The following is a 24,969-nucleotide window of genomic DNA, read 5'->3' as shown; positions in this document are numbered from 1 at the left end:
TCAACAAGGACAAGTGCAAAGTCCTGCACTTAGGAGGGAAGAATCCCATGCACCACTTGGGACTAACTGGTTAAGCAGCAACTGTGCAGAAAAGGACTTGGGGGTTACAGTGGACAATAAGCTGGATATGAGTCAACAGTGTGCCCTTCTGCCAAGAAAGCTAATAGCATACAGGGCTGCATTAGTAAGAACACTGTCAGCAGATCAAGGGAAGTAATTATGCCCCTCTATTCTGCACTGGTGAGCCCACATCTGGAGTACTGTGTCCAGATTTCAGGCCCCCACTACAGAAAGGATGCAGGCTAGTTGGAGGGAGTCCAGTGGAGGGCAACAAAAATAGTTAGGGGGATGGACCACATGATGTCTGAGGAGAACCTGAGGGAACTGGGCCTCTTTAGTCTGCAGAAGAGAAGACTGAGAGGAGATGTAACAGCAGCCTTCAGCTACCTGAAGGCTGGTTCCAAAGAGGCTGGAGCTTGACTGTTTTCAGTGGCAGCAGATGACAGAACAAGAAGCAATTGTCTCAAGTTGCAGCAATGGAAGTTTAGGTTAGGTATTAGGAAAAAAATTGTCACTAGGAGGGTGGTGAAGCACTGGAACAGGTTACCTTGGAGGTTTTTAAGGGACAAAGCCCTGGCTGAGATGATTATGTTGGGGATGGTCCTGCTTTGTGTCATTGCTGCTCAGAGTACGAAACTGCCCTGCTAAGTCTCTGTTATTGGGAGGCAACATCTAACATGCTTGACAAAGTCTGGCATTCCATGAGTGGTGGTGATACCTGCATACACTAGCTATGACACTGTAGACAATCTCCAGTAGTTTAGGGAGGTAGAAAGTAGGAACAGGATCCACATTTCCAGCTATATATTCCAGGGCACTAAACACTAGATTGTCACTAGGGATGCTGATGCTTAATATTTGGTATGAGATTTTCTATTAGAATATTCTCTGTTGTCCTTTTAAACTGGAATTGCAGCAGGCTACTGAGTGTGTTTCCTGTTCATTCTATTAAATGAATACTAGCATACTTGGTAGTCAAACTATTTCAGTGCAAGTTTCCTATCTTAATAAGATCCAGACTTTGTGTCTGGAGATGGTGTGGATGGCAGAGTGAGCAGAGATGTGCAAGATGATATCACATGACAAAAAGGAAATTACATATTGTATGAAAGCCAAGAGAAAAAAATACTTGATAAAATACTTGCTATCTTTTCCTAGACGTAGAGATTCCAATATTTATGTTCAGGGGCACTCTGAAGAGTGGTTCTGTGAAAGTGATATGAGAATAAGATGCTTCTTTTAATCGGCAGGAGTGAAAACACCTGGTGTCTGAAAAATCAAGCTGAGATCCTTCTGCTCTTCACATTATTAGAAATAAAGATTTCTAGACCTGACCAGCACTGCTGCTGATGAGCAGAAGCATGAAAGAGTAAAGAGGCTTCTTCACCTCCTTGCCTAACTTGTATCAGGACAAAGCAAAATAGCAGCCACTGAGTTTGAGAAATAATTCCTCTACAACATTTGTGGCAGGCATGCCACAAATTAAGCCCCATGCCTTGTACACCTGCCATTTTGATTCCCTTCCTCTGCCCGATACACTGCTCTGCTTTCTGCTGTCTGCTACACACAGGTGACCCATGCTATTTGCCGTGTGTGTCCCACAGGTTGGCCACCTATGTTCCAGTGGCTCACAAAGAAGAATAGACTAGGTGGAGCCATGACTAACTCCAGGAGCCCCTTTGGGGTGGTGCTGTTCTTCACAGTGTAACCTTCTGCAGTCAGAACTGTGTATTTTGTTGATGATGCCACGTGAGCAGCATAACAGAATATAGACCATCCTTATTTAGCTGTACTTGCTTTGCAGTACTAGCAGGGGTAAAAGGCTTGGCTTGACAGGAAGGTTGCAAGGAGATGTCACCCCTGTGCCACCATAAAGGTGTTTTTACAACTTGTTTTTACAGGTACAAGTTGTGAGTGAACAGACATCCTTGCCTCTTGTTGTGCTCCTAGTGCCCAGAAATATTTGTATGATGATACCTGTCCACACTTTGTTGGTCCTTATCCCTGAGGATGTCTCTTCACTTATGGTGTGATTCCTGCAGTCTAGGGCTGCCTGCACTCTCCAGCCACCCTGGGCAGGTGATTCCCTTGGGGTCCCTTGTCCTGTGGCATGAATTCCTGGGACACGCACCTGTAAGCACTGAGCAGGAAACCCTGTGGGAACCCCTAAGCAGGAAACCCTGAGCAGACACTCCTGGTCATTCCACAGGATTGGGCCTCTGAAGCCTGCATGACTGACAAGCGGAACATGGGCCCCAGGTAATGTCTGTACCTGCCAATCAACTGGATCAGCTGAGCCAGGGCACATTTTGGCACAGCTGATTCCGTGACAAAAACGATGTCTGTTTGTAGATTAGGAAAGCGCGTTCTGTGAGCTGGGATGATTCATGGAAGGGGCTGAATAAAGAGAAAGTGCTGTTTCTACATAAGCAGTCACTTTTCTAATCAAAGCAGCACTTTGAGATAAGAAAAATAAGTGGTTTACACTTTCTTCACTTCTCCATCAAACATTGCTGCATCGCTGTAAAGCTTGTTTTCTTTTTTACCAGAGGAGAAGCCACTAGAAAGAAAAAAGGGAGTGTCAAAGGAGCATCCAAGTGACAAAAAGGGATAGGGCAGTAGTCAGGATGATCAGAAAGGAGGCAGATTGCTCCTAGGAGGCTGGAGAAGACTCCAAAAGCTGGGAAGAATTGCTGAGAGGCCCTGGTTGAAGGAGAGTGCAAACCAGAGGAGGATCTGAGAAGTATAGGAAACACAGGAAAGTACAGGCTTCAGTCAAAGATGTTGGACAGGGGTCAAAAGAGCAACAGCAAGAGGGATGGGAGAAGCAGAGAATATTTTGTCTGCTTTGGCCCAAGATGGTGATCTAGCTTCATGATTGGTCATCTTCCCTGTTTGCTATGATTGTTTCTATGCATGGGGTTCCCAACATTTCTGGTAACTGTGAGATCAGTGTGAAGGTATCCAGCTAGACTTGCCTCTTCTTACCCATGTTGCACAAAAGCTTCTACATCTTTAAATGAGTTAGTGTTTAAGGTGCCATCCTGCCCCCTGCCTGCTTTGCATTGTTAGAAATGAGAGTTCAGTCTCCAGCCCACAGCTAGATCCAGCCTTGAAGCCATGTCATATGGCCCCTGGAGCGCCTCATGGCTCAGAAATTTAGAGGCAGGGGAGCACAACAACATTAATTGCTTGTGCTCCCCTGCAACCAAATTTCCCAACCAAAGGAAAGCTCTGTGGGCTGGATAATGTGGCTTTGCATGCTAGATCATACCACTGCTTGGCTGTATCCAGGCTGGCATGGGGTCAGATCCAATGTATGGGTCAGGCTGGTGCAGGGTTGGCTCCAGCATGTGGGATCACATTGTGGACCAACCCACACAGGTTCCAGTCCCAGTCCCAGGACTGACTCCACTCTACACATCCAGCCTGTGGGGTAGACCAACTGATCTAAGCCTATGTCATCTTATCCAATGACTCCTGTGCATTCAACTTGTTACTTTGATCAGATCTCCCTGCTGCAGAAGAATGCAATTATGCAGAGCTTGCTTATATTTTGCCATAAACAGTGACTGTAGGAAAAAGAGTCTTGAATAGTGTAAAATGTTAAAGGAACTGGAGAAGAAACAAACAGCTGGGTGCACTGAGAAAGAAACAAGATAAAATTAAAAGCAATAACACTGATAAATTCACCAAATAAATTAAAGAGCTTTTTCACCATGGTACATGGGAAAGAGGGATTTTGTAACTACATAAATTGAGAACATTCTGGCTTCTTGCTATGTTCATTTCAGACATCTCATCACATGATTTGCCCTTTAAAAATCTTGTAGTGTGTAAAGGAAGAAAAACAAATTGCTTTCTTTTTTTTCCCCAAGCAAATTACATCGGCTTCAGACACACAGGGGGCTAACACAGCATGCAAAGCTGAGCCCATGAAAAAGATCAAAGAGGGAAGGAGATGAATTGTACTAATAACTGTTTTCTGTCAATAGGACTGCCTGGGATTTGTGATTTAATGGCACTCATTGTTCAAGGTTGCAACCTGATGCAGGTCACTGGATGGCCTTCCCTTCTGAATTGAATGACATTATTTTTCCCCTGTTGCCACAGGTAGAACCTGGACATGAAGAAATTAGGGTTCTTCCTCAGGAGCAGAGGCTCTACAATATGGGAAGTCCAGGAGCCAGAGCCCAGGGTCAGAGTACCGGATATCAATCTGAGTCTGAAGTATTACACTGGGGGGTCAAGATGGTTCTGTGGTCAAGGCCAGGCCAGAGGTCAGGAGCCAGGGTAGGCAGGAATGAGGTACTGAGGTCTAGCGTGGAACAAGGAAGGAACATGGCTGGAAGGTCCCATATAACCAAGCTACCAACACTGTTACCAGGACAAGGCCCCAGGGCAAATGGTAGGGTTTTTATAGCCCTCCCATCAAGGGCTTGTGCCTGCCATTGGCTGCCCTGGGTCACATGGTTCTCCAGGGCAAACTGCACAGAAAGGCCAAGGCTGGGCTGAGTCCAGTACCCAGTTTGCTATTTGGTGGCACTATATCCCAGGCCTCCACTCGTAAACTCAGAAGACCTGGGCTCAAGCACTAGGGAACCTGATGCCTGCTGTTATTGTAAATTTGCCAAGGTTGCCAAGGGAACCTTTCTAATTCTTATAGGAGTGGTGCTCAACCTTCTGGACCCATTGGCTGGATGAGTGGTGCGGGGCTGGTTCACAGGCCAGATCCCGTGGGCAAGGTCAGTTTGCAGGCTGGACCCAACATAAAATTGGTATGCAGGGTTGGTCCATGAGCTCAATCCAGCACCCTGGCATGCCTCTGCAAGCCAGATTGGGCTGTGGACCTACTTCATGCACCAAACTGACCCACACACCAGATCTGACCATGGCCCAATCCCATGTCAACATAATCCAGCACATGGGGCCACATCATCCAGCCCAGGAGCTAGAGGTTGATCACCACTGTTACTGCATGAGGAAGAAAATACTGGGAAGTTGGCAAACACTAACTGCTTAAGACCAGACCAAATGGATCTGACAGACTAGTTGCCTAACCCCAAGATTCAGGGGGAAATCACACTTGGCAATTTATCAGCCCCTTAGAATAGCTCTCCCTCAGGTATCAAAACACCACTAGCTGCTGCTGTGACTGACACATAAACTGAAAAGCTGCTGTAACTGGAAATAAATTGGCCCAGTCTTGATGAGGTGACTGACAGGTATGAGGGTAGGAGTGTGAGGAAGAGGAATCAAAGAGAAGATTGGAGTGCTCATCTGACCTTTGGTTCGTATAAAATCCACTGCATGATACTACTAATGACCTTGCCAATCGTATTCCATATTCAGCAAAGCTTTACAGCAATCTTTCCAAGTACAAGTACACACTGAATTATAATAGCTTTTGGCTTATCATCATCTCCTGGAAGTCAGCAATATATGCACAGTGAGGCGTGACAAGTTACGAAATAACAATAATAAAATACAACGAGAAAATACCAGCACTTCCCAAAAGAACTTCCTGTGAGAAAGAATACCCTCATTGGCAAGCAAAACCTGCTCTTGAAGCTCCTGTTGTTGTGTCCTCTTATTAATTGATACAATTCAGCCTCTTGTGTGGAAAGTATAAATCTGCCCCGATCCTCTGCATTATTGGCATGGTTTGTTTAATGCCAGATATTAACTTTCTTTCTTTTGCTCTCTAGGCAAAAAAGTGTCAGATTATCTGAATGGCTATTGGTTGGCTTCATTGATTTGCATTCCCTAATAAATAGATAAAATCAGAAGGGAATTTTGGCCCCTCTCTGTGATGCTCTGGGGAGGTGATATTTCAGGAAGGCTTAAAATGTTTCTAAATCTTTCTTTCCCTATGCCTGAAGAAGGGCATTTGTGCCTGAAAGCTTGCGAAGAACAATTTTTCCAACTATTTAGTTGGTATAATAAAAGATATCACTCAAAGAACCTTGTCTGCCTATGTCCTTAGTCCAACATGGCTACAACCAACAACTCTAAATCTTGTTGAATTTGATGCTTTGGCTCCTCTATTTGTAAAAAATATGTAAGAATCTCACTTTTATTTAAAAAAGATCGTTCCTACTTACTTCAGCACTCATAGTTGCAGAGATAATTTTGAAAACATGACCCGAGTATGACCTAAAAGCTCAAAAAACTAGGAGAGCAAAAAAAGAACCCCCCAGTTTAAATAAAATTTTATATTGTTTAAGCCAGTGTCATGATGATTTTTGGAGGTCCGACTCATGATTTTTATTTGGTCACAGTTGGTTGTACAGAATTTCATGTCCTGCCTTTCTCATTTCAACTGTAAGACTTCAGGAAAGACAGCTACCATCTAATGGGTGAAATATAGTGGAAAAGCATGGGAGAAGAGCCAGGGGTTGGGAAATTTCACTGGGGTAGCGGAAGAGGAGTACATGAGCTGGAGGAGGGAAGCCTTTGTGAAACAACTCTGTGGAAAGAGGCTGTAGTGCAGTGGGAGTGCTGCAACACGTGGTCTTCATGTAGTTTTTCACATGCATCCTCTCAGTAGACTGGAGGGCTATAAGCATAGCCAGCAGGTCTTTACTGTACTAGGGTATGTTGGCAAGGGATTAGCATGGGAAACTTCATGATTCTTATGCTGCCAACATAGACACTGTGGGTGGAATACCACCAAAGGGAGAGGAATATTGTTTTGGAGAGCTTCATCGTTAGAAACAAAATAAAGCTATAATGAGAGATGTTCCCTCCTTCCTCCACCTGCAGTTACTATGGATCAGATTTAATTCTGAAAGACTAACTTTGTCTTAGCTCTTCTGAAATGGACACTCCAGACAGGATGCAAGAAATTTACTAGTCCGAGAGTGTATTAGCACAAAAGTAAAAAATTCTGCTTGAAGGTTCAAGGCTTCTATTCTAGGAAGTAACTGCACAAATATTATACATTATTTCCCTTTCCACTGATGGATTAGCTTTCAGCTTACATCTGCAAGACCCAACAATCATAAATAAATCCCTCCTTCAGTTCCCTCAACTTCTTTTGGCTCGCCTTGTCTTTTGCAATCTGGGTTACCATTCATTCCCTTGCTCACCTGTGATGAGGTTGTCCACTAGGGTGGTTGGCATACAAAAGATCCCCACCAGCAGGTCACTGATGGCCAAGTTGAGGATGAACATGTTGGTGACGGTTCGCATCTGCCGATTCTTCAGCACAATGAAGCACACCAGCATGTTGCCAATCATGCACATGAGGAAAATGAAGATATAGGCTAGGATGAACATAGCAGCGATGGGGGAGGAATGTTGGTAGTAAGATGAAAAAGTGTAGTTGTCCTTGAACACATGGCTGCTGCTTTCATTCTTGGAATAGGGTAAACTGGTGTTGGAAGGAAGGAAAGCACTACCTAAAGAAAAGAAGAGAGAATAATAAACTCATGAAGTCTCAGTATGGTAAAGCTATTGTTTGCTTAACCTCAACCTTTTATAAGGCTCTTGGGGGAGTTTATTTATAATATTTTTTTACTCATGTTTTTATGTTGAATAAAATTAATTAAAAATACCCCAACAGGGGTGAAAAGAATGACAATGTAGAGTAAATAGCTTTGGCAGAAAAAAATGAGTTAGCAAGGTTTTTTTCTCCAAGGATCAATGTTTATGAAGCAAGTATAATGTGCTAGAGGTTCACTTGAGTCTAGAAGCTCACCAAGGCAAGCTGCGTGTGAAACCAAACAATGCATAAAAAAAATCAAAGAGAGGGACAGATAGATTAGGAAATTATGAATGATAAACTGTTTTTCTTGCAGTTTGTCTCAAACTGGCAGAGACAAAAATCAAAGTAAGGTGCCTTGTATTTTTTTCAAATAGAAGTCTTAGAATACATAGTTGTAATATCGTGCAGCAAATATTGATTTCTTACTGGCTTAAGATTGGGAAGTTTAGCAAATATAGTTAAATGTCTGCTTAGTCTACTTGGCAGAAGCTGAAGGCCAGAATATCATTATAGAGAGGCTCAGAATTTCTATTTTTACATTAGCAGCTTAGGTACCAAAGAGTTGAGGACAGAAAGGGGAGGTAGGTATCAGGATACAACTCTTTCTAAAGATCTTCCCCAGGACAGTTAAGAGCCCCATACCTGTCACTCACCAGTCTCTGCAGCACCCCTCTACTCAAAAGAACCTCTGCTACAGTTCCATTATGCATATAAGACTCCTAAGTACACCAAAGGGGAGAGCTATTGTTGGTAGTTTGTGGAGAATCAGATTCAAGTGCCATTAAGCTTTTTCTTGCTAACCCCAGCTCAAAGAAAGGAGCTGGTAGGTAGGAGATGGAGCTATGGCCTGGGGACCTCAAAGCCAGGGCCAGGATCTGAATTTCACTACACTGCTCGACATATATTAAACACTGTGATGTTGAGATCTAAATGGAGAACCTGTTTTGAAAGCTGTTTCTTGCTCTGCCCAGCACTTGAGGTGCCTCTGGGCTGTAAACATTCAGGAATTAGGTATTTCAAGGGGTCTTTCCTTTCCTCAGTGTCATCCCCTTCATCTTGTTTTGACATACATTTTGGTAGTATTTTCAGTTCCCAAAGAGTGGTACTGCAAGTGGTACTGCAACCTATACAGCTAAACCAAAAATTTCTTCTAACATGCCCAGTGCTTCTTCTTCCATAACAACAAAAACATTCATATTATTTTCTTTTTGAAGCCTACAATATGCTTTTAAAGCAATTAAGCAGTAGGGGACCTTGCAAGATTTCTTTCCTTTGAGGTTAGAGAAACAGATCGCCCATTTTTTAGCATCCCCTGGAGTGCACTTCTGATAATGGCCACCCACGCTCCCTACTGCCTTTATTTAATTAGGGTTGTTTGAAAAACAAGAGGGACCCTGGATGGAAATCTAACCCCACAACAGTGATGGAGAGCTCCCCCCCCCCCGCAGCTAGTTTGTGTTCTCCACACTCCACAGAAGGGTCTACAGTGTAATGCAGCTGAGCCCTGAAGGCCAGCTATGTCACAGGAACACTACAGTAGGCTTCAGCCACAGCCACAACATCAAACTCAATCACAGCTTTCATATTTAAAAATAGAAAGTGCATTCCTTGTGAACTGTTTAATGCTCAGAGCTCCAGGTAGGGCATGTGGGGTGATAGTCTGGGTTGGCAGGCTTTGAGAAAGACATGATACTGATAGGTTCATCCCTAGCTGTATTTTGATGGAGGATGCATCCTCTATTGCTCAGTTTTTTTCCCTTCCAGATGATACACAAAGCAGCTGGATGGGCTGAGCATGGGGCCCAGTATAAGTAATGGAAGGACACCCACTGACCTCTCTGGACACTAGATCAGGCCCAGCCTGTGCCTCTGGCTCTGCTTATCCCCTTCTCATGCCTTCCATCTCCTGGATGTGTTGTACTTCATTGGCACTGCTTCCAGGCCACATACTGGAAGCTGATGAGAGGTGCCATGAACAAATATGTCCTTTGCAACTGCATGAGGTAATTCCTCATGACTAGCACTGTTTTTTTGCCAAGCCTTTAGGCCAACACAGGGGTCTAAATTGCGAACAGGTTGATTCTTATGGCCACTGCTAGAGATAAAAGATTTCTGAATCCATAAGGAAAATAAAATTATTAAGTGTTTCTTCTAAAACAAGTGTTCTAAAATAGAAGAAACAAGTGTTTCTTCTTTCTCACAGGGATGTTTTCAATACAGAAAGGAAAACTGTCTATACAAAATGTGGTGAGTATTCTCAAGCAAATATTTGCTCAAAATCTGTTACAACTTGACACCATCACTGATGATAGTGCACTTGTTTCAGCCACTACAAATATAACCTCTCTCAGGGATTCCTGGCAAGGATATTGGCTCTAATGTGCATTGGTTGCTTAACTACCTTGAGTTTATTTTAATTTATTAGACTCCCATCTAAGCAGTCTAAGAAAGAGAAGGTGTTGTAGTATGTTTCAAGTGAGGTCATGGGCGACTGGTGCCTCCTGAATCTGGGGGGGCACCTGCAGAAGCTGCCGGCAGCGGCAGCCCTGTCAGAGGGGGTATCGGCCCTGCCAACAGCATCAGTGTCAGCTGTCAGAGGGGCACTGGCCCCGTTGGGGGGCATGTGCACCTCCGTGCACCCTCTACCAGTTACCTATGGCTGAGGCGGACAGGGAAGAACTATGGGCTGCATGGACATGGTTTTAATTATCAGGTAACATTTCCCAGCAATCCCACCCCTCCTCCCCTTACACATTTATCAGCTTTTTTCTAAAATACAGAGGGCCTGATTATGGGCTGCAAAGACCTCTGCCTGAAATTCTCAACAATGCTGTCTCCTCCTTTTGTGGAAATTAGCAGGAGGTCTCTTTTTATCGATACCATCTCATTCTGCACTGACATTCTTTGTATTTACATCCATTCTGTCCATCCCCTGCTGTTCTTGTCAGCACAGGGAGTATGTCTCTGTATCAGTGTGCTGCTTCTTTCTCACTTCTGAGAATTGCTTTTGGTCTTGTACTGAGCTACCACTACCCCCTACCTTGCGGTTCTATTTATACTTGTACAAAAATGAGGAGTGTATGAGGCCCCTGAAAGGCTTGGTCTCATCAAGGATATTCTTCAGTTTGCAAACCATGTGCCTGCAAGGTCTTCTTAAAGAACAGGCTTCCAATCAAGCAACTGCCCTACCTGTACTGGATTAATGATATCCTTTTATCCGTGGACTAGTCTATTCTTTCAGGGGCTTTCTACATGCTCCTTCACCCACTTATAACTGTGCGCCAATTAGGCGCCAAAGACCTGGTTCCCTGCTGCCTCACACATTGTGTTGCCATGTACACCTGTACCAAAGGTGTACAAATGGCTACCAATCTCATTTAGGAGTGTTTTACACTCATACTTTTAAATAAGAAAATCAGCTACTCAGAACATTGCCCAGAAAGAACAGGGTGTGGACTAGAAGATTTCTCTCCCTGCCTGGCACTAGTTCACACTTCAGCAGAAGACAGTTTTCAGCAGGAAAATCCTAGGTGAGTCCCAGATTATGGATTCTTTAGTCCAGTAGGGTGGGTGTAAGCCTGGTAGGTAAGCTAGGTAGGTAGGTTGGGTGTAAGCTTTTGTTTTCCAGCTTGTTTTCTTTCCTTTGTTACTCTTGGGAGCTTTGAGAGTTCCAAAAGGAGTAGGTTCTTGCAGGACTCAGCTCGGAGGCTGTATCTCCCATTCCTGAATCTGAGCTGATGGTTCAGGTACCAGGGACTCGAGGCTGAGTGAGTGCAGAGCTTTGTCACACCCTAAAATGGCACCCTGGGAAACCAAGCCCATGACAAGTTGATTGAAAATAAAGGATCTTTTCTAGCCCATGGGATGGACCTGGACTGGTGACTGAAACAGCTGGAAGGAAACTACAAGAGCATCAGCATCAACTGCTGCAAAATTATTGTTTCATTGGTGCAGGAACCAATTAACTAGTGGCAAGACCAGCAGCAATAAATAATGCTACAGGTGCTGGCATTTCTACAGACTTCGAAAGCCTCACCCTCTGGACCTACAGGTGCTTCTACTACATTTTGCTTTGCATGTGAACATCCTAGTTTCTTCACTTGCATGGGATGTACTTACAAATAGATCAGGACCAGGGAAACTGGGTCTGTGAGGAAGGCCCTGCCAAAATGATTATCCTGTACAGAGTAATGAGACAAAGGAGCAGGCTTGGTTCATACATCCTGTAGCCAGACCATAGCCCAATATCAGGTGATGCAAGTGATGGATATCCCCAGGACAATTATTTTCCTACAGTGTGTCCACACTGATATGAAAACCTGCCCCAGTAGGTGCAGAGAGCCAGCCATAGCACACAGGAGCTCTCAGCATGGATCTGGTCCTGACACTCACTCATTTGTTTAACAGGGGTTGGGAACAGGAAAGCTTCATAGAAATGAGGATGGAGTGGGGCAACCATTTGTCCAAAGAAACTGCCCTCTATAGAGAGACAAGGGCCACTGAAGAACTTGGTCACACTAGGGAAAGGGAAGGATCCTGGCCAAGAGAACTCCAGTTCTTCAGGGTTCCCTTTCTCACTCTCAATCAAACAAAGGCCTGGAAATGGTCCCACTACTGGAAATCAATGTCCTGAACCAAGACACCAATTTGGTGCAAGAACAATGGGATGGTCAGGCACCAAGCTGAGCATATGAAGAGCTGGCACAAGTGAATGGGGAGGTCTCAAGTCCTCATTGAGCAAGGGAGTGGTCTTGTATTAGAATTGACGTAAGATGATCTATCACATTGAACAGAATAGCTGGACAGGAAAGCTAGGAGCTCAGCTCTCTGGCATCACAGGAATCCAACTGAGAAGTCTTACACTCCTGCTGTCTCCTTGGGTAAAGGTAAAATCTTAGGTATGGTATTGGCCTGTTTTTTTTGGCCTGATAGTACAAGGAGACTATCTACTTTTGTACCTCATGCCCTGGATGTCAGTTGTTTGCTCCCAACAGAGTTCCTGTTCTGTAACAGAATTATCTTTTGATCACATTGGGTCTACAGGGATCCTTCCAGAAGATTGTCACAGGATACAGCTATATCTTAGTCATCATTAGTGATGTCATGAGATGCTTGAAAGTGATCAGAAAAAGGGATACTTCATACTATGGGAGACTGGATGGCCTAGAAAACTAATTTAATTTATATTTCTCTAATGAACAAACAGTGCAACCTGTTGAAGTTCCAAAGTATAAGAACATCTGTATAACATTGGCCTTGTTGAATGACATATCCTGATCTGAAAAGGAATGTCAAGAAAGTTCATAGGCCTTTGACTCCTCATGCTAGAACAAGTTACTCCCGCCATTCCTGCTGCCATGGAAAGTATAGGGAGCCTCCACTAAGTTTTCCCCATTTGGGCTCCTCTAGAGAAAAAAAAATCTTGGGTTATCTTAGACTTCCTGCCAGCATGCCTGAAGGAAAAGGGCCCAAGGCCACTCATGTCATTCGTTGTGTGCTCCAAAAGGGGGCTGTTCACCTGGCTAGAGGCCCGGGGATCATGGAGAAGACAACAGACTACATGAAATCAGTCCTGAACAGGTGAGGGATCTCCTACAACACTTGGGTGTTTTCAAGTCTGCTGGGCCCGATGACCTGCACCCAAGAGTCCTGAAAAAACTGGCTGAGCTTATAGCAGTGCCTCTGGCCAAGCTGTTTGCAGAGTCGTGGAACTTGGGAATGGTCCCGGACGACTGGAAGAAGGCCAATGTGGTGCCCATCTTTAAGAAAGGGAAAAGAGATGATCCTGCAAACTACAGACTGGTCAGTCTGACCTCAGTATAATCTCTGAAAAATGTATTAAGGAGGCCATCAATCACAAGCTGGTAACTGACAAGGTGTTAAGAAGCAAGCAGCATGGCTTTGTTGAGGGTAAATCATGCCTAACAAACCTTGTGTCCTTCTACGACCTGGTAACTAGCCATCTGGATGAAGGACATGAGACTGACATAATGTACTAAAGAGTTCAGTAAAGCTTTTGATTCTGTTCCCCACAGGATACTCTCAAGCAAACTGGTGGTTACTGGGCTGGACCAGTCTACAGTGAGTTGGGTGGACCACTGGCTCAGAGGCCACTTCCAGAGGGTGGTAATTGATGGGATGGCCTCATCCTGCAATGCCATCTCCAGTGGTGTCCCCCAGGGATCGGTGTTTGGACCCGTTATCTTCAATATATTCATTAATGACTTGGATGAAAGGGTGGAGAGCTCAGTGATTAAATTCGTGGATGATATCAAGCAATGGGATAACATGGGCACATTGGAGAATAGGACCAGGATCCAGAACAACCTTGACAGACTGGAATCATGTGCAGAATGAAATTGGATGAAGTTTAACAGGGAGAAGTACAAGGTCCTTCACCTGGATACAAAGAACACTCGCCACAACTACACGATGGGTGAAGATCCACTGGCTCGCACAGTATCTGAATGAGACCGGGGGGGAGGGGTCATGATTGACCAGAAGATGAATATGAGCAGCAGTGCGATGAGGTTGCCAGCAGGGCAAATAGAACTCTGGTGTGTATCAGCCATTGTGTGTTCAGTCGATCCAGGGAGGTGCTCTTCCCTCTCTATTCGGCACTGGTGAGGCCTCAGCTGGAGTACTGTGTCCAGTTCTGGGCACTGTGCTTCAAGACGAACATGGATAAGCTTGTGAGGGTACAAAGGGCCACTCGTATGGTCAAAGGTATGGAGGATAGGCCCTACAAGGAGAGACTCTGGGAACTGGGTCTGTTCAGCCTGAGTAAGAGAAGGCTGAGAGGTGACTTGATAGCTGCCTACAAATACTAAGGGAGCAACTCTTTACAAAGACACCCCAAGGGCGGATGAGGACCAATGAGCATAAGCTAATAGAGGGTAGGTTCAAGCTTGATATAAGGAATAACTTTTTCTCTGTAAGGGTCACCAGAATCTGGAACATACTCCCTGCAGAGGTAATACAGTCACCTTCCTTGGAGGTGTTCAAGATAAGGCTGGATAAGTAACTTGTTGAGCTCATCTGAGCCCAATAACTTCCTGTCCACAGTGGGGGGCTAGACTTGATGACCTTACAGGTCCCTTCCAGTTCTATGATTCTAAGAGAGATTCACCACTTTGGGCACATTCATCAGCAAAACCTACTTAACACTAAAGAGGCCCAGAAACATACCACCTTTGCATCTGTTCACTGTAATTAATATTAAATAACTATATGTGGTTCTTAGTGTGTTAAGCTGTTTGATTAGTTTTGATGGGATTTATTCAAGTGAATGCAGGAGCAAAGATGTGGATGTACTTTTAAAGTACAAAAGAGAAAAAAAGTACTTTTATCTTAAGTCTCAGCCAAATGCTTCCAGCTTTGTTCTGCTCTGAAAAATGAGTAAGTACAGGACAACTGGGTTTCTGGCTTGTCGGCTGTCAATGATTTTCACATTGGATCTAGTCCTTTCACAAGAAAAGATTTTTTTTTCAACTGCCAGCTTCTTAAGATCAAGCTTGAATCAAAGATAAACTAGGCTCTTTCTGACTCAGCCATTAGAATTCTAGTTATTATTTCCCTTGAAGACCTTCAAATGAGAAGCCATTCTGTTTATTGTTGTTTAAAGCAGAATAGCACCTAAAACTCCCAGCTGTATTCAGAGCCCCATAATTCTTGGCACTTCATTTACCAGTGAAGAGTAAGAAAGTCCTATATCAGCTTACAGTCTAAAGCAATAAGACATCAGATAAATGGTGAAAAGGGAAACTGAGGAACAGGGAGGGGAAGTGACTTGCTCAAAATGGCCAAGACATCACTAAGAGAACTTGGAGACCTGGATCTATTCTAGAGTCCCAGCCCCAGATCCTGTAAATGGCATTGTTCCTGTTCCAGTGTTTTGCTGGTCCTCAGGGCCAGATTAACCCTTTAGTGGGCCTTAGGCAAACAAACTCATGGGCTCTGAGCCAGTAAAGACCCCCCTCCCCATTCCAGCGTTGCTGCCCATGGGGAGCGGAGCTTGGAGCTGCTGTGGTGATGAGGCCAGTAGAGGGGAAGGGAAGGAGAGAGAGATGGACAGGGCCATTTGCGCCACCACTGCAGAGGGAAGGACCAGGCCCCCTGCAGCTTGGGTCCCTAGGCATGTGCCTAGTTTGCCTATGCATTAATCTGGCCCTGCTGAGATATCAGGAGTGTAAACTGAGTTTTAATCAGCAGTACATAGTTGTGACCCAGGGCTCAGACAGATGACACATTTATATCAGAATAATTTACAGTGGTTTTGTAAATTACTCAGAGATCCAAAGGGGACAGAAGAACATATATTCCAAGATAGCTGCTCACATTAGGTGCTGTTTTAGCAGGTGACAGTCTGTTTGCATTGAGAAAACAGCTTCTTTGGGATGTGAGCAGACAGATAACATCTATGCTGGTATAGTTCTATCCAGATTGTCTTGGGAATAATTCTAGACCAGATATGAGTAAACTACACCGATGTAGGTGAGTTTATATTGGCCATCTGTTCTTTCTTAGACCAGTGTAAAGCTGATTACACTGGTCAAAACATGTCTGTCCAAATAATCAGAATGTACTCATGAGTAATACTCTTTTTGAGTAAGAAACCATCTTTTCTATTTATTTGGTTTCTCCAGTGGACTGCAGTAGCTCTAATCTGTTTGTTTTTCATGTGTGTGAATTAAGGCTGTGCTCTTGGTAACAGCAGGAATTGGATACTTGCATTCCCACTGTATGAAGAGTGGGCTCAGGAAGGAGTGTAAACTTGGCTTTAGGACTGTATGTCCAGATATGCAGAGAATGTACAGCAGTGTTACAGAATGGAAAGCAACATCTCCAAAGCTACTTTTGGATTTGGTCCAAGTTGCCTGTAGTCAAGCAGCTCCAGTGGTACCTCAAGATTTCTCACATTAGTCAGCTTGGTTCTCATAGGCAGCACAGACAAAAACAACCATTGTTAGAAATGCCTGATGCTTTCCATGAAAAGCTTGGCAAAGCTATAAGCTTTTAATTGTTTGAGCTGAAGTGTCCCATGCTGGGGGGTCTGCCTACATTTAGGAAAGTTTTAGATCAAAATGTCTAGCTGTTTGCGAGAACATGACTGCAGGAAAATACAAGCTAACACTTCTGCAATATTTTTTATTGAGCAACTCTAGGCTTTCCATGTTTTGCAACAGAGACTTCAACTGTGGTGGAGGATTCACCTAGTGACAGGGATGTCCTTTGCCATCCCTGGGAAAATGTCTCCAGATCACAAGCCTGAAACATCTTGGTTGGGATATGCCCAATAAAGACTTGTTTTAACATTTGGCAACTGAATGCCCTGAAGAGTCTATCTTCACTGAGCATACTCAACCCTAGAGCTGCAGGGCTTGTTTGGGACTTCCCTTGCAACTGCTCCTCATAGATGGCAGGGGCCATTGTGACATTTAGCACTGGAGCTGAGAATTCTCAATAACTTTCTTGCCTCTACTGATAACCCAGCATTGCAGGGGGAAGAACAGGGAGTTGCCTAGCACAAAATGCAGTGGAAGGCAAGAGGTTAGGAACCTGTGGAAAAGAGGGGAGCGAGAAGCAGAAGCCTTGAGGAGGGAATAGGGAAGGGAGAGAGTGGAAGAAGAAACCAGGATGGTCAGAAAGACTGTGATTCTGTTTACCATGCAATTTCAATCAGAAGAAAATTATGATGAAGAAAAGGACTGCACTTTAAGAAAGCTTAGCCATAGGGTGCTTGCTGAATCCGTGGTGTCACAAAGGCATTAAAACTTCCAATGGCAGGGATTACTAGAGGTCTTTCTTTTTACTCAGAATGTTATTTAAAAGTAAGGAAGTAAATTAAATGAAACACTCCTTGTTACATTATTGCAGGGTTGGCCCACAACTTTTTGGGTCCCCCTGCAAGAAATAGTTTCTGCCCTGAAAAAGGTGGTGGGGGGGTGGGGGGTCTAGCAGCGGAGGCCGGAGTCAATGGGGGGCGGAGGGGAGGGCGAGCAGCTGGACATGAAGCCAGCGGCATTGGCATAGGGGGTGGGGGCAGCTGAATGCAGGGGGCCCCTTAGCTGTGGTGCCCCCTGCAGCCGCAGGTTTCTCAGTATAGGATGAGCCAGTCCTGCATTATTGTAAGGTGTAAAATCAAATTTTAAACCCACAGTTGTTAGAAATACAAGACTATGGCTCCCACATCCATCATAACTTGACTACATTTAAATTACATTGTACATTAAGGCATTGAAACTAGCAAAATGCATTAATTCAAAGTGCTACATATGCATACATATACAGAAAAGAGATAAGCTGCATTTGTTCTGGAAGCTCCAAAATTAACAGTTCTCTCTCCTCTTTCCTTTACTCTTATCTGCATGTGCAAGGTGAAATAGCTTTCCCATACTGATAACAGCAAATAAATATACTGCAGTAAAACATATGCTATATAAAAGACTGATCTAAGAGCCACTCAAGTTAATGAAAAAGTTCCCACTGACCTTGGATTAGACTCTAAGGGAACAAATTAAACCCATGCAAAATGCATTTCTTAAGAACTTAAAAACTGTAGGTCCTCACCTTCCATGGTACAGCTTGACCCTGGTTCTTGCTCCCCGACCAAGTTGTATCAGTTGCAATGGGCTGGAGACTTGAGATCAGACCTGCTTCTAAATTTTTCTTCTTCTTTGGCTGCAGCCTCTTGCTGTCAGAGAAGAAGCAGCAACTCTGCTTGTGGTGATGAATGGTATCTTGGACCACAGCTGGTTTTTCAGTCCTGCTACATTCAACTATTCATTCCTGAGATCTTAAAGCTTTGTCATGATGAAAGGTACCTGCAGGATTGGAGCTGGCTTTTTTCAAACTCCCCCAGAAGGTTCAGGGTTCTTATTCCACAGGGTCCCTAGGGCAATCTACTCCCATTCTAAGAACGGAACCGAGGGAAAGTAATATTTTTGTTCAATTCCAAGTTGAAGCTGACATGTTAGAATCTGATAAGAGCAGTGGCATAGCTGCTAATTAAGTGTGATGGAGAGGGTGGGGGGGGCCCAGGTTGAGGCTTCAGTCAAACAAATTCACAGGCTTTGCCTTTGTCTGAAAAAAATGCCTTGCAGGAAAACACAAAAACAAAACAAAAAGAAACTCCAGTCCCCAAACTCTTACAGATACTTGAAATGCTTGCCAGTGCCCGCTCCCTTTGGTTTAGTCCTTGTGATGGGATTAAGTCCTGTAAAAATGCTTGAGCCCTTCACTCAAGCAGCTCCAAAAATTTCCTACTACAAGCAATGTTGCAAGCGGAGGGCTCAGAGCTGCTTGCAAGCCAACTAGAAAATAAAGCATGTACTGTTAACTCTCTCTTGTACTGTTAACTCTTTCTCTGTGCATGACTGCTCTCTATCTCCCTTCAGCTTCTGTTCCTCTCAGTCCCTACCCACCAGTTTCTACTGCTCAGCAAAGAGGCTGCTTCTATCACTTAAAAGGACAAAGTCTGGTGTGTGTGTGTTGGGGGCGGGGGGGGGGGGTCACATCTGCCCATTTCCATGGTTACTGGAACACCTGTTGGATGCACAGGTGAATGGCAGGAAAAGTACTTAAAATATCTGCAGGCTCTTTCATTTTTCAATAGAACAAAGTGGAAGGTTTAGTCACTACATTAAATTACAAATAAAATCAAATTCATTTTTGGCAAGTATTTCTTATTGTTGGTGTTACTTTGTTTCATCCAAGGAACATTGTTTAATGGAGGGGTACAACACTTAAATTGTTATCACTAGCCAGAGGGCACCAAGTAAGTGTTTTTACCTTTTTCTCTCAGATATAGTCAGATGGAGAGTGGATCCTAAATGGCTCCTTCACTTTCTACTGGTGAATGGGAGATAAAAATGCACAGTCCTGAGGAAGAAACTACTGGGAAACCAGCTCTGTTGTGCCGAGAACACAGAGCAGTCAATAATGTGTAGTGGCTTCATTTCAGGGTTTGGGGTAATCCTCAGCAGATCCAGGTAAGAGTGTGTAACATCTTTTCTCTGATTTAGCTGAGGTTTATGCAATGCTATGAACTATAGTTGCTACAGTGAAAGACCCAATCCAAAATCCATTAAAATCAATGGGGAGAGACCCCCATTGTTTTAAATGGTTTTGGATTAAACCTTCTTTAAATGTTCCAGCCCCATCACTTAAATGGCTCCAGGAAAAAAATTTCCCCCTGAGAGTCTCTTTTCTATGGGTGTATCTGGAACTAATAATTAGAAATCAGGGAGCATAGCCAACTTGAACTGCCTTTATTGCTGGAAGTAACAATTAGCAATTGAAAACTAGCTTTTTGAATGAGGGGAGATGGTGTTCTCTCAAAGCAGTGCTGTATTTCTGGTTGAATTGGCCATTCCATTCTATGCACTTCACTGTGTAAACAGTAAGTTTTGGGGGCTGAAATCCTTCATCTTTTGTCTCAGGGTAGAAGCAGCTTTCCGGAGAGAAAAGGAGTAGAGACAAGGAAAGATACAACAGGTATTGGCTAAATTATTCATTGTAAATGTAGCAGATTGCTTCCAAACTAGTCCTAATTTCTAGAAATGTATCTGTTATACGCAAATATCCACCAAATAGTTTGGGCAAATACATTTCAGTGATGGGTGGGTTGCAAACTGTTCCCTTTGCCTGCTCATTATCCATGTGGTATGAGAGGAAGGCTGATCAATGGTTATGGTACTAGTCTGCAATAAAAAAGACCCACACTGAATTCCCTGCTGTGTCCCTGGATTATCATGCACAGGTCACCTATGCAGGCAAATTTACCAGCATAATTATATCAACATGGCTATACTAGGATAACTCCCAGATATAGCAGTACCTTTTAACAGGCTTTTTATATTGCTTTGGACAGAGCTGACCTGAGCAGGGTGCAAGGCCCAGGGCAAATCAGCCCACGCGGCACCCCACACCTGCACCGATCTCATGGGCCCTGAACCTAAAGAAGCTGCCACAGTGGCATCAGTGGCAGAGGAGGGTAGTGAGCACCTGGATGCAGAGCCACTGCTCTGCCCAGTTTTGCATCACTGCTGCTCCACAGGGCCCTTCAAAGCATGGGGCCTGGGGTGGTCACCCCAATTTGCCCCCCCCAGGGATGGCCCTGACTTTGGAATTAGTACAAGCTGAACTTAGAAATTCCACTCTTATTCCTAATAAGAGCCTTCACACTGGGAGTTATACTAGTACAATTATAGCAGAATAATTATGCAGGTAAATTTCCCCATGTAGGCAAGTGCTAAATCTCCCTGTGCCTCAGATCCCCAGGGTTCCTGAAATTTTAAAACAGGAAATTAATGAACAACAAAATAGTGTCCAGGGAACATTTAAAAAAAAAAAAAAAAAAAGTGTCAGCGTTAAAAGTTGTGAAACTTTTGGGATTCACAAACAGTGCTACCAATACAGGGCAAATATATAAAAACTGGCAGATAATTTGACCCCAGAAATCAAAGTACAGCAAACACAAGTCTCCTAATTATAAACACATTAGCGGATCTGTGTGTCTGCTGTTTGACCAACTCACATCAACATAGTAGTTAGCCATCTGTATGTGTTTTTTCATAGATGCACGAGATCCAAGAGCAAAACAAGTAACTCTGTAGCTGTCTTTAAAGAGATTATGTAGTGATGGGAGTGTGATTTAGAATTCAAATTGTTTTGACCCTTGAAGAAGAGCTGACTTGTTTATAAGTCTTTGACAATGTGGGAACTGTCCTCTAGGAGCTGTTTAGTTTATTTATTTATTGATGTGGCTTTTTACACTGAAGGAATTGGATTGAGTCACCTTTCTTTTCTCGATTGTGGCAACATTATTGTCTCCAAGTGAATTGCTACCAGCAGATGTCTCACTTCTACAGAGCACAATGCTGCCGCTCTTGTATTAACCATATGCTTATGGACAATGGCTTGCTATAGGGCTGTGGTATTGCTTCCAGAGGAGAGATGCAAGCTCTTTTCTAGCTTCTGCGAGGATCATGGAGGTGCAACGGACATACTGTTTATTCCTAGGAGAACAGGAAGAAAAGTAAAAGGAAGGAGAAGAGGTAAGAACGTGTCATGCCTCTGCCAGCTCTCTCTCAGCAGAAACTGGGTCAGGGGCAAGGTTTCTGCATAAGCCTTTGACTGGGGCAATTCCCCAGGGCACATTTACACTACATACCAGATCATGCTCAGGAGCGCTGCCATGAAAATATGCTACACCCCAGAGGTGCCAAATACGTGGGGGCCCGATGGCCCTGGCCCCACTGAGGAAGAGGGCTGTCACCTGAAATGCATAAAACTTTCCACATGTCTATTATCTTAGCCCACCTCCCAGCAAAAATAAAAGTCAACGCTTATACTACACCCACTTCATTTTGCTCTTTGAACGCCAACAACGTACACTGTAACTGCCATTGGAGTGGCACTGTGCATGATCACTGCTTCTCACACTACACTTATCACATGCTAACTGTTAATGGTCAGAGTATTCAGGCAGTGAAGCATGTGGTTCAAAGCTCCAGTGTGGTTCAGGGGGCCAGGACTGGTTCCAATGCTGTGCCAGTGTTGCTCCCAGACCTGAACTGGCTCCTGTGAGATGGAGGAGCTGGGTGGGTGCTGGTGTTGCTCCCAGCCTTGTACTACCCCAGACCCTTGAAGTAGCTTTGGTGTTATCCTAGTTGTGAAGCCAAAATCTGCTGATTTTTGGTCTCAGGCCTGAGATTGCCCCAGAGCTGGTGCAAGACCGTGGTGTGGTACTATGATCCATATTCAGTTCATAGTAAACATTAAGGTACAACTCCTCAGAAAAAATTCTGAGTTGTATTAATATTTACTATGATCTAAACATAACATGTGCCAAGTGTAACAATCCTTTTATATTTCATAGATTCATAAACATTAGGGCTGGAAGGGACCTTGGAAGATCTTCGAGTCCAGCCCCCCGCCCGGAGGGCAGGAAGTCAGCTGGGGTCACAGAATCCCAGCAAGATAAGCATCCGATTTTTTCTTGAAGGTGTTCAATGTAGGTGCATGAACCAGCTCCAATGGTAGGCTGTTCCAGACCTTGGGGGCTTGGACAGTAAAGAAATTCTTCCTTATGACTAGCCTGAAACGGTCTTGCAGTAGTTTATAACCGCTTGACCTCATCATCTCTTGGGGCACTCTGGTGAACAAACGTACCCCCAGATACTGGTGGTCACCCCTGATAAACTTATAGGTGGCCATCAGATCACCCCATAGCCTGCGCTTTTCCAGGCTAAAGAGCCCCATAGCTCTCAGCCTGTTGGTGTAAGGTCTGTTTTCCTGACTTCCGATCATGCATGTGGCTCTTCTCTGGACTCTCTCAAGCTTCTCCACATCCTTTTTGAATTGTGGGGCCCAAAACTGGATGCAGTACTCCAGCTGCGGCCTCACCAAGGCTGAATACAAGGGGAGAAAGACGTCCTGGGATTTGTTTGAGAAGCATCTATGGATGCAAGCCAGTGTTTTGGTCACTTTACTAGCTGCAGCATTACATTGAAGGCTCATGTTCATCTTGTGGTCAATGATGACCTCCAAGTCTCTTTCTTCTGTAGTGCTAGCCAGCGTAGCACTGCCGAGCCTATAAGGATGCTGCAGGTTTTTCCTCCTAAGGTGGAGAACTTTGCATTTTTCAGTGTTAAACACCATCAGGTTCTCGTCTGCCCATTTCCTGAGCCTGTCCAAGTCAGCCTGGATTGCCCTCCTGTCTTCAGGTGTGGATGCCTTGCCCCAAAGTTTGGTGTCATCGGCGAACTTGGCCATTCTGCTTCTGACTCCAATGTCCACATCATTAATGAAGATGTTGAACAATCTGGGTCCAAGGACAGAGCCTTGGGAGACCCCACTGGTCACAGTGCACCATGATGATTGACTTCCATCAACCATCACCCTCTGGGTCTGATCACAGAGCCAATTTCCCAGCCAGCGGATCATGGTGGACCAAAGGCCACAATTGGCCAGTTTTGCCAAGAGGTGATCATGGGATAACAGATCGAAGGCTTTTTTGAAGTCAAGATATATGACATCAATCTCTTCTCCCTTGTCCAGGTGATAGGTCACCTGGTCGTAAAAGGAAATGAGATTGGTTAAGCAAGACCTATCCGTAATAAACCCGTGCTGGCTATCCCTCAGGATGTTGGCGTCGGCCAGTCCATTAAGGATGGCCTCTTTAATAAACTTTTCTAAGACCTTCCCCGGTATACAGGTCAGGCTGATGGGCCTATAGTTTGCCAGATCCACTTTCCTCCCTTTCTTGAAGATAGGCACCACATTGGCCTTCTTCCAGTCTTCGGGCACTACACCAGAGCACCAGGAGTTCTCAAAGATCTGTGCCAGAGGCTGGGCTATGATGCTCGCCAGCTCCTTGAGTACCCTGGGGTGTAGATTGTCAGGGCCAGCTGACTTGAGAAGCTGGATACCTTCAAGATGTTCCTTCACGAGGTCAGCATTAATGGAGGGCAGGGGATCACCCTCACCCGGACTTCCCGGCCCTGTAGCAGGCATGGGCGTCCCATGGAACTGATGAAAGACTGACGCAAAGTACCCATTTAATAGGTTGGCTTTTTCCTGGGCGTCGGTTGTCAGTTGTCCCATCTGGTTTAGCAGGGGTCTAATGTTGCCCTTACTTTTCCTCCAGCTCCCCACATATCTGAAAAAGGACTTTTTATTGTCCTTGATACTCAAAGCTAGTTGGAGTTCAGTTGCAGCCCTGACTTTCCTGGTTTGCTCCCTGCAGGACCGGACCAGTGCAGAATATTCCTCCTTGGAGGTGAATCCCATCCTCCATCCTTTGTAGGCCTTTTTTTTTAACCTCAGGAGGTCTGCTAGGTCCCTGGAGAGCCAGGGGGGCTGCTGTGCCCTCTTACTGCCTTCCTCCAAGATGGAATAGAATTAGCTTGTGCATTGAGGATCACTCCCTTGAGGAGCAACCACTCTTCCTGAACTCCCCTCCCCCTGGGGTCATGGTCCCTTAGGGCCTCACTGACAAGCCTCCTGAGCTTGTCCAAGTTGGCTTTTCTGAAGTCAAGGACTTCTGTGTTGCTGACTGACTTGCCAGCTTTACGGCGGATGGTGAAGGTGATCAGCTCGTGGTTGCTGTCACCCGGCTTTCCATCAATCACTAGGTCGCCGATTAGGTCATCCCCAGTAGCCAGTATGAGGTCGAGCAGCGCTTTACCTCTCATTGGCCCGTAGACTTCTTGAGTCAGGTAGAGGTCATCCACGCATGATAGGAAGCTTTGCGACCGCTTGGATTTTGCTGAGTGATCCTCCCACAAGATGTCTGGGTAGTTGAAGTCACCCATGACAACCATGGTCCTGGAGCATGCAGCCTCAGCCAGTTCCCGGGCAAACTCCTGGTCAAGCTCTTGACTTTGGGTGGGAGGTCTATATATAATAAGCACACC

General features: G+C 44.7%; 1 protein-coding gene across 1 annotated transcript in view; it reads right to left on the bottom strand.

Moving 5' to 3' along the window:
- Positions 1-19,016, bottom strand: part of NPFFR1 (neuropeptide FF receptor 1) — a 45,166-nt gene extending 26,150 nt beyond the window's left edge. Inside the window, exons 1-2 of the mRNA XM_006265073.4 lie at positions 18,119-19,016; positions 7,152-7,463 (exon numbers count right to left, since the gene is read on the bottom strand). Of these exons, the coding sequence (XP_006265135.1) occupies positions 7,152-7,463; positions 18,119-18,125 (319 nt within the window). The 5' untranslated portion in view covers positions 18,126-19,016. The remainder of the gene's footprint in view (positions 1-7,151; positions 7,464-18,118) is intronic.
- Positions 19,017-24,969: the final 5,953 nt, after the last annotated feature.

Source organism: Alligator mississippiensis, chromosome 6, assembly GCF_030867095.1.
Source record: "Alligator mississippiensis isolate rAllMis1 chromosome 6, rAllMis1, whole genome shotgun sequence".
Lineage (NCBI taxonomy): Eukaryota > Metazoa > Chordata > Crocodylia > Alligatoridae > Alligator > Alligator mississippiensis.
Note: the sequence above shows the minus strand (reverse complement) of the source record. Positions and strands in the feature narration are given on the sequence as shown.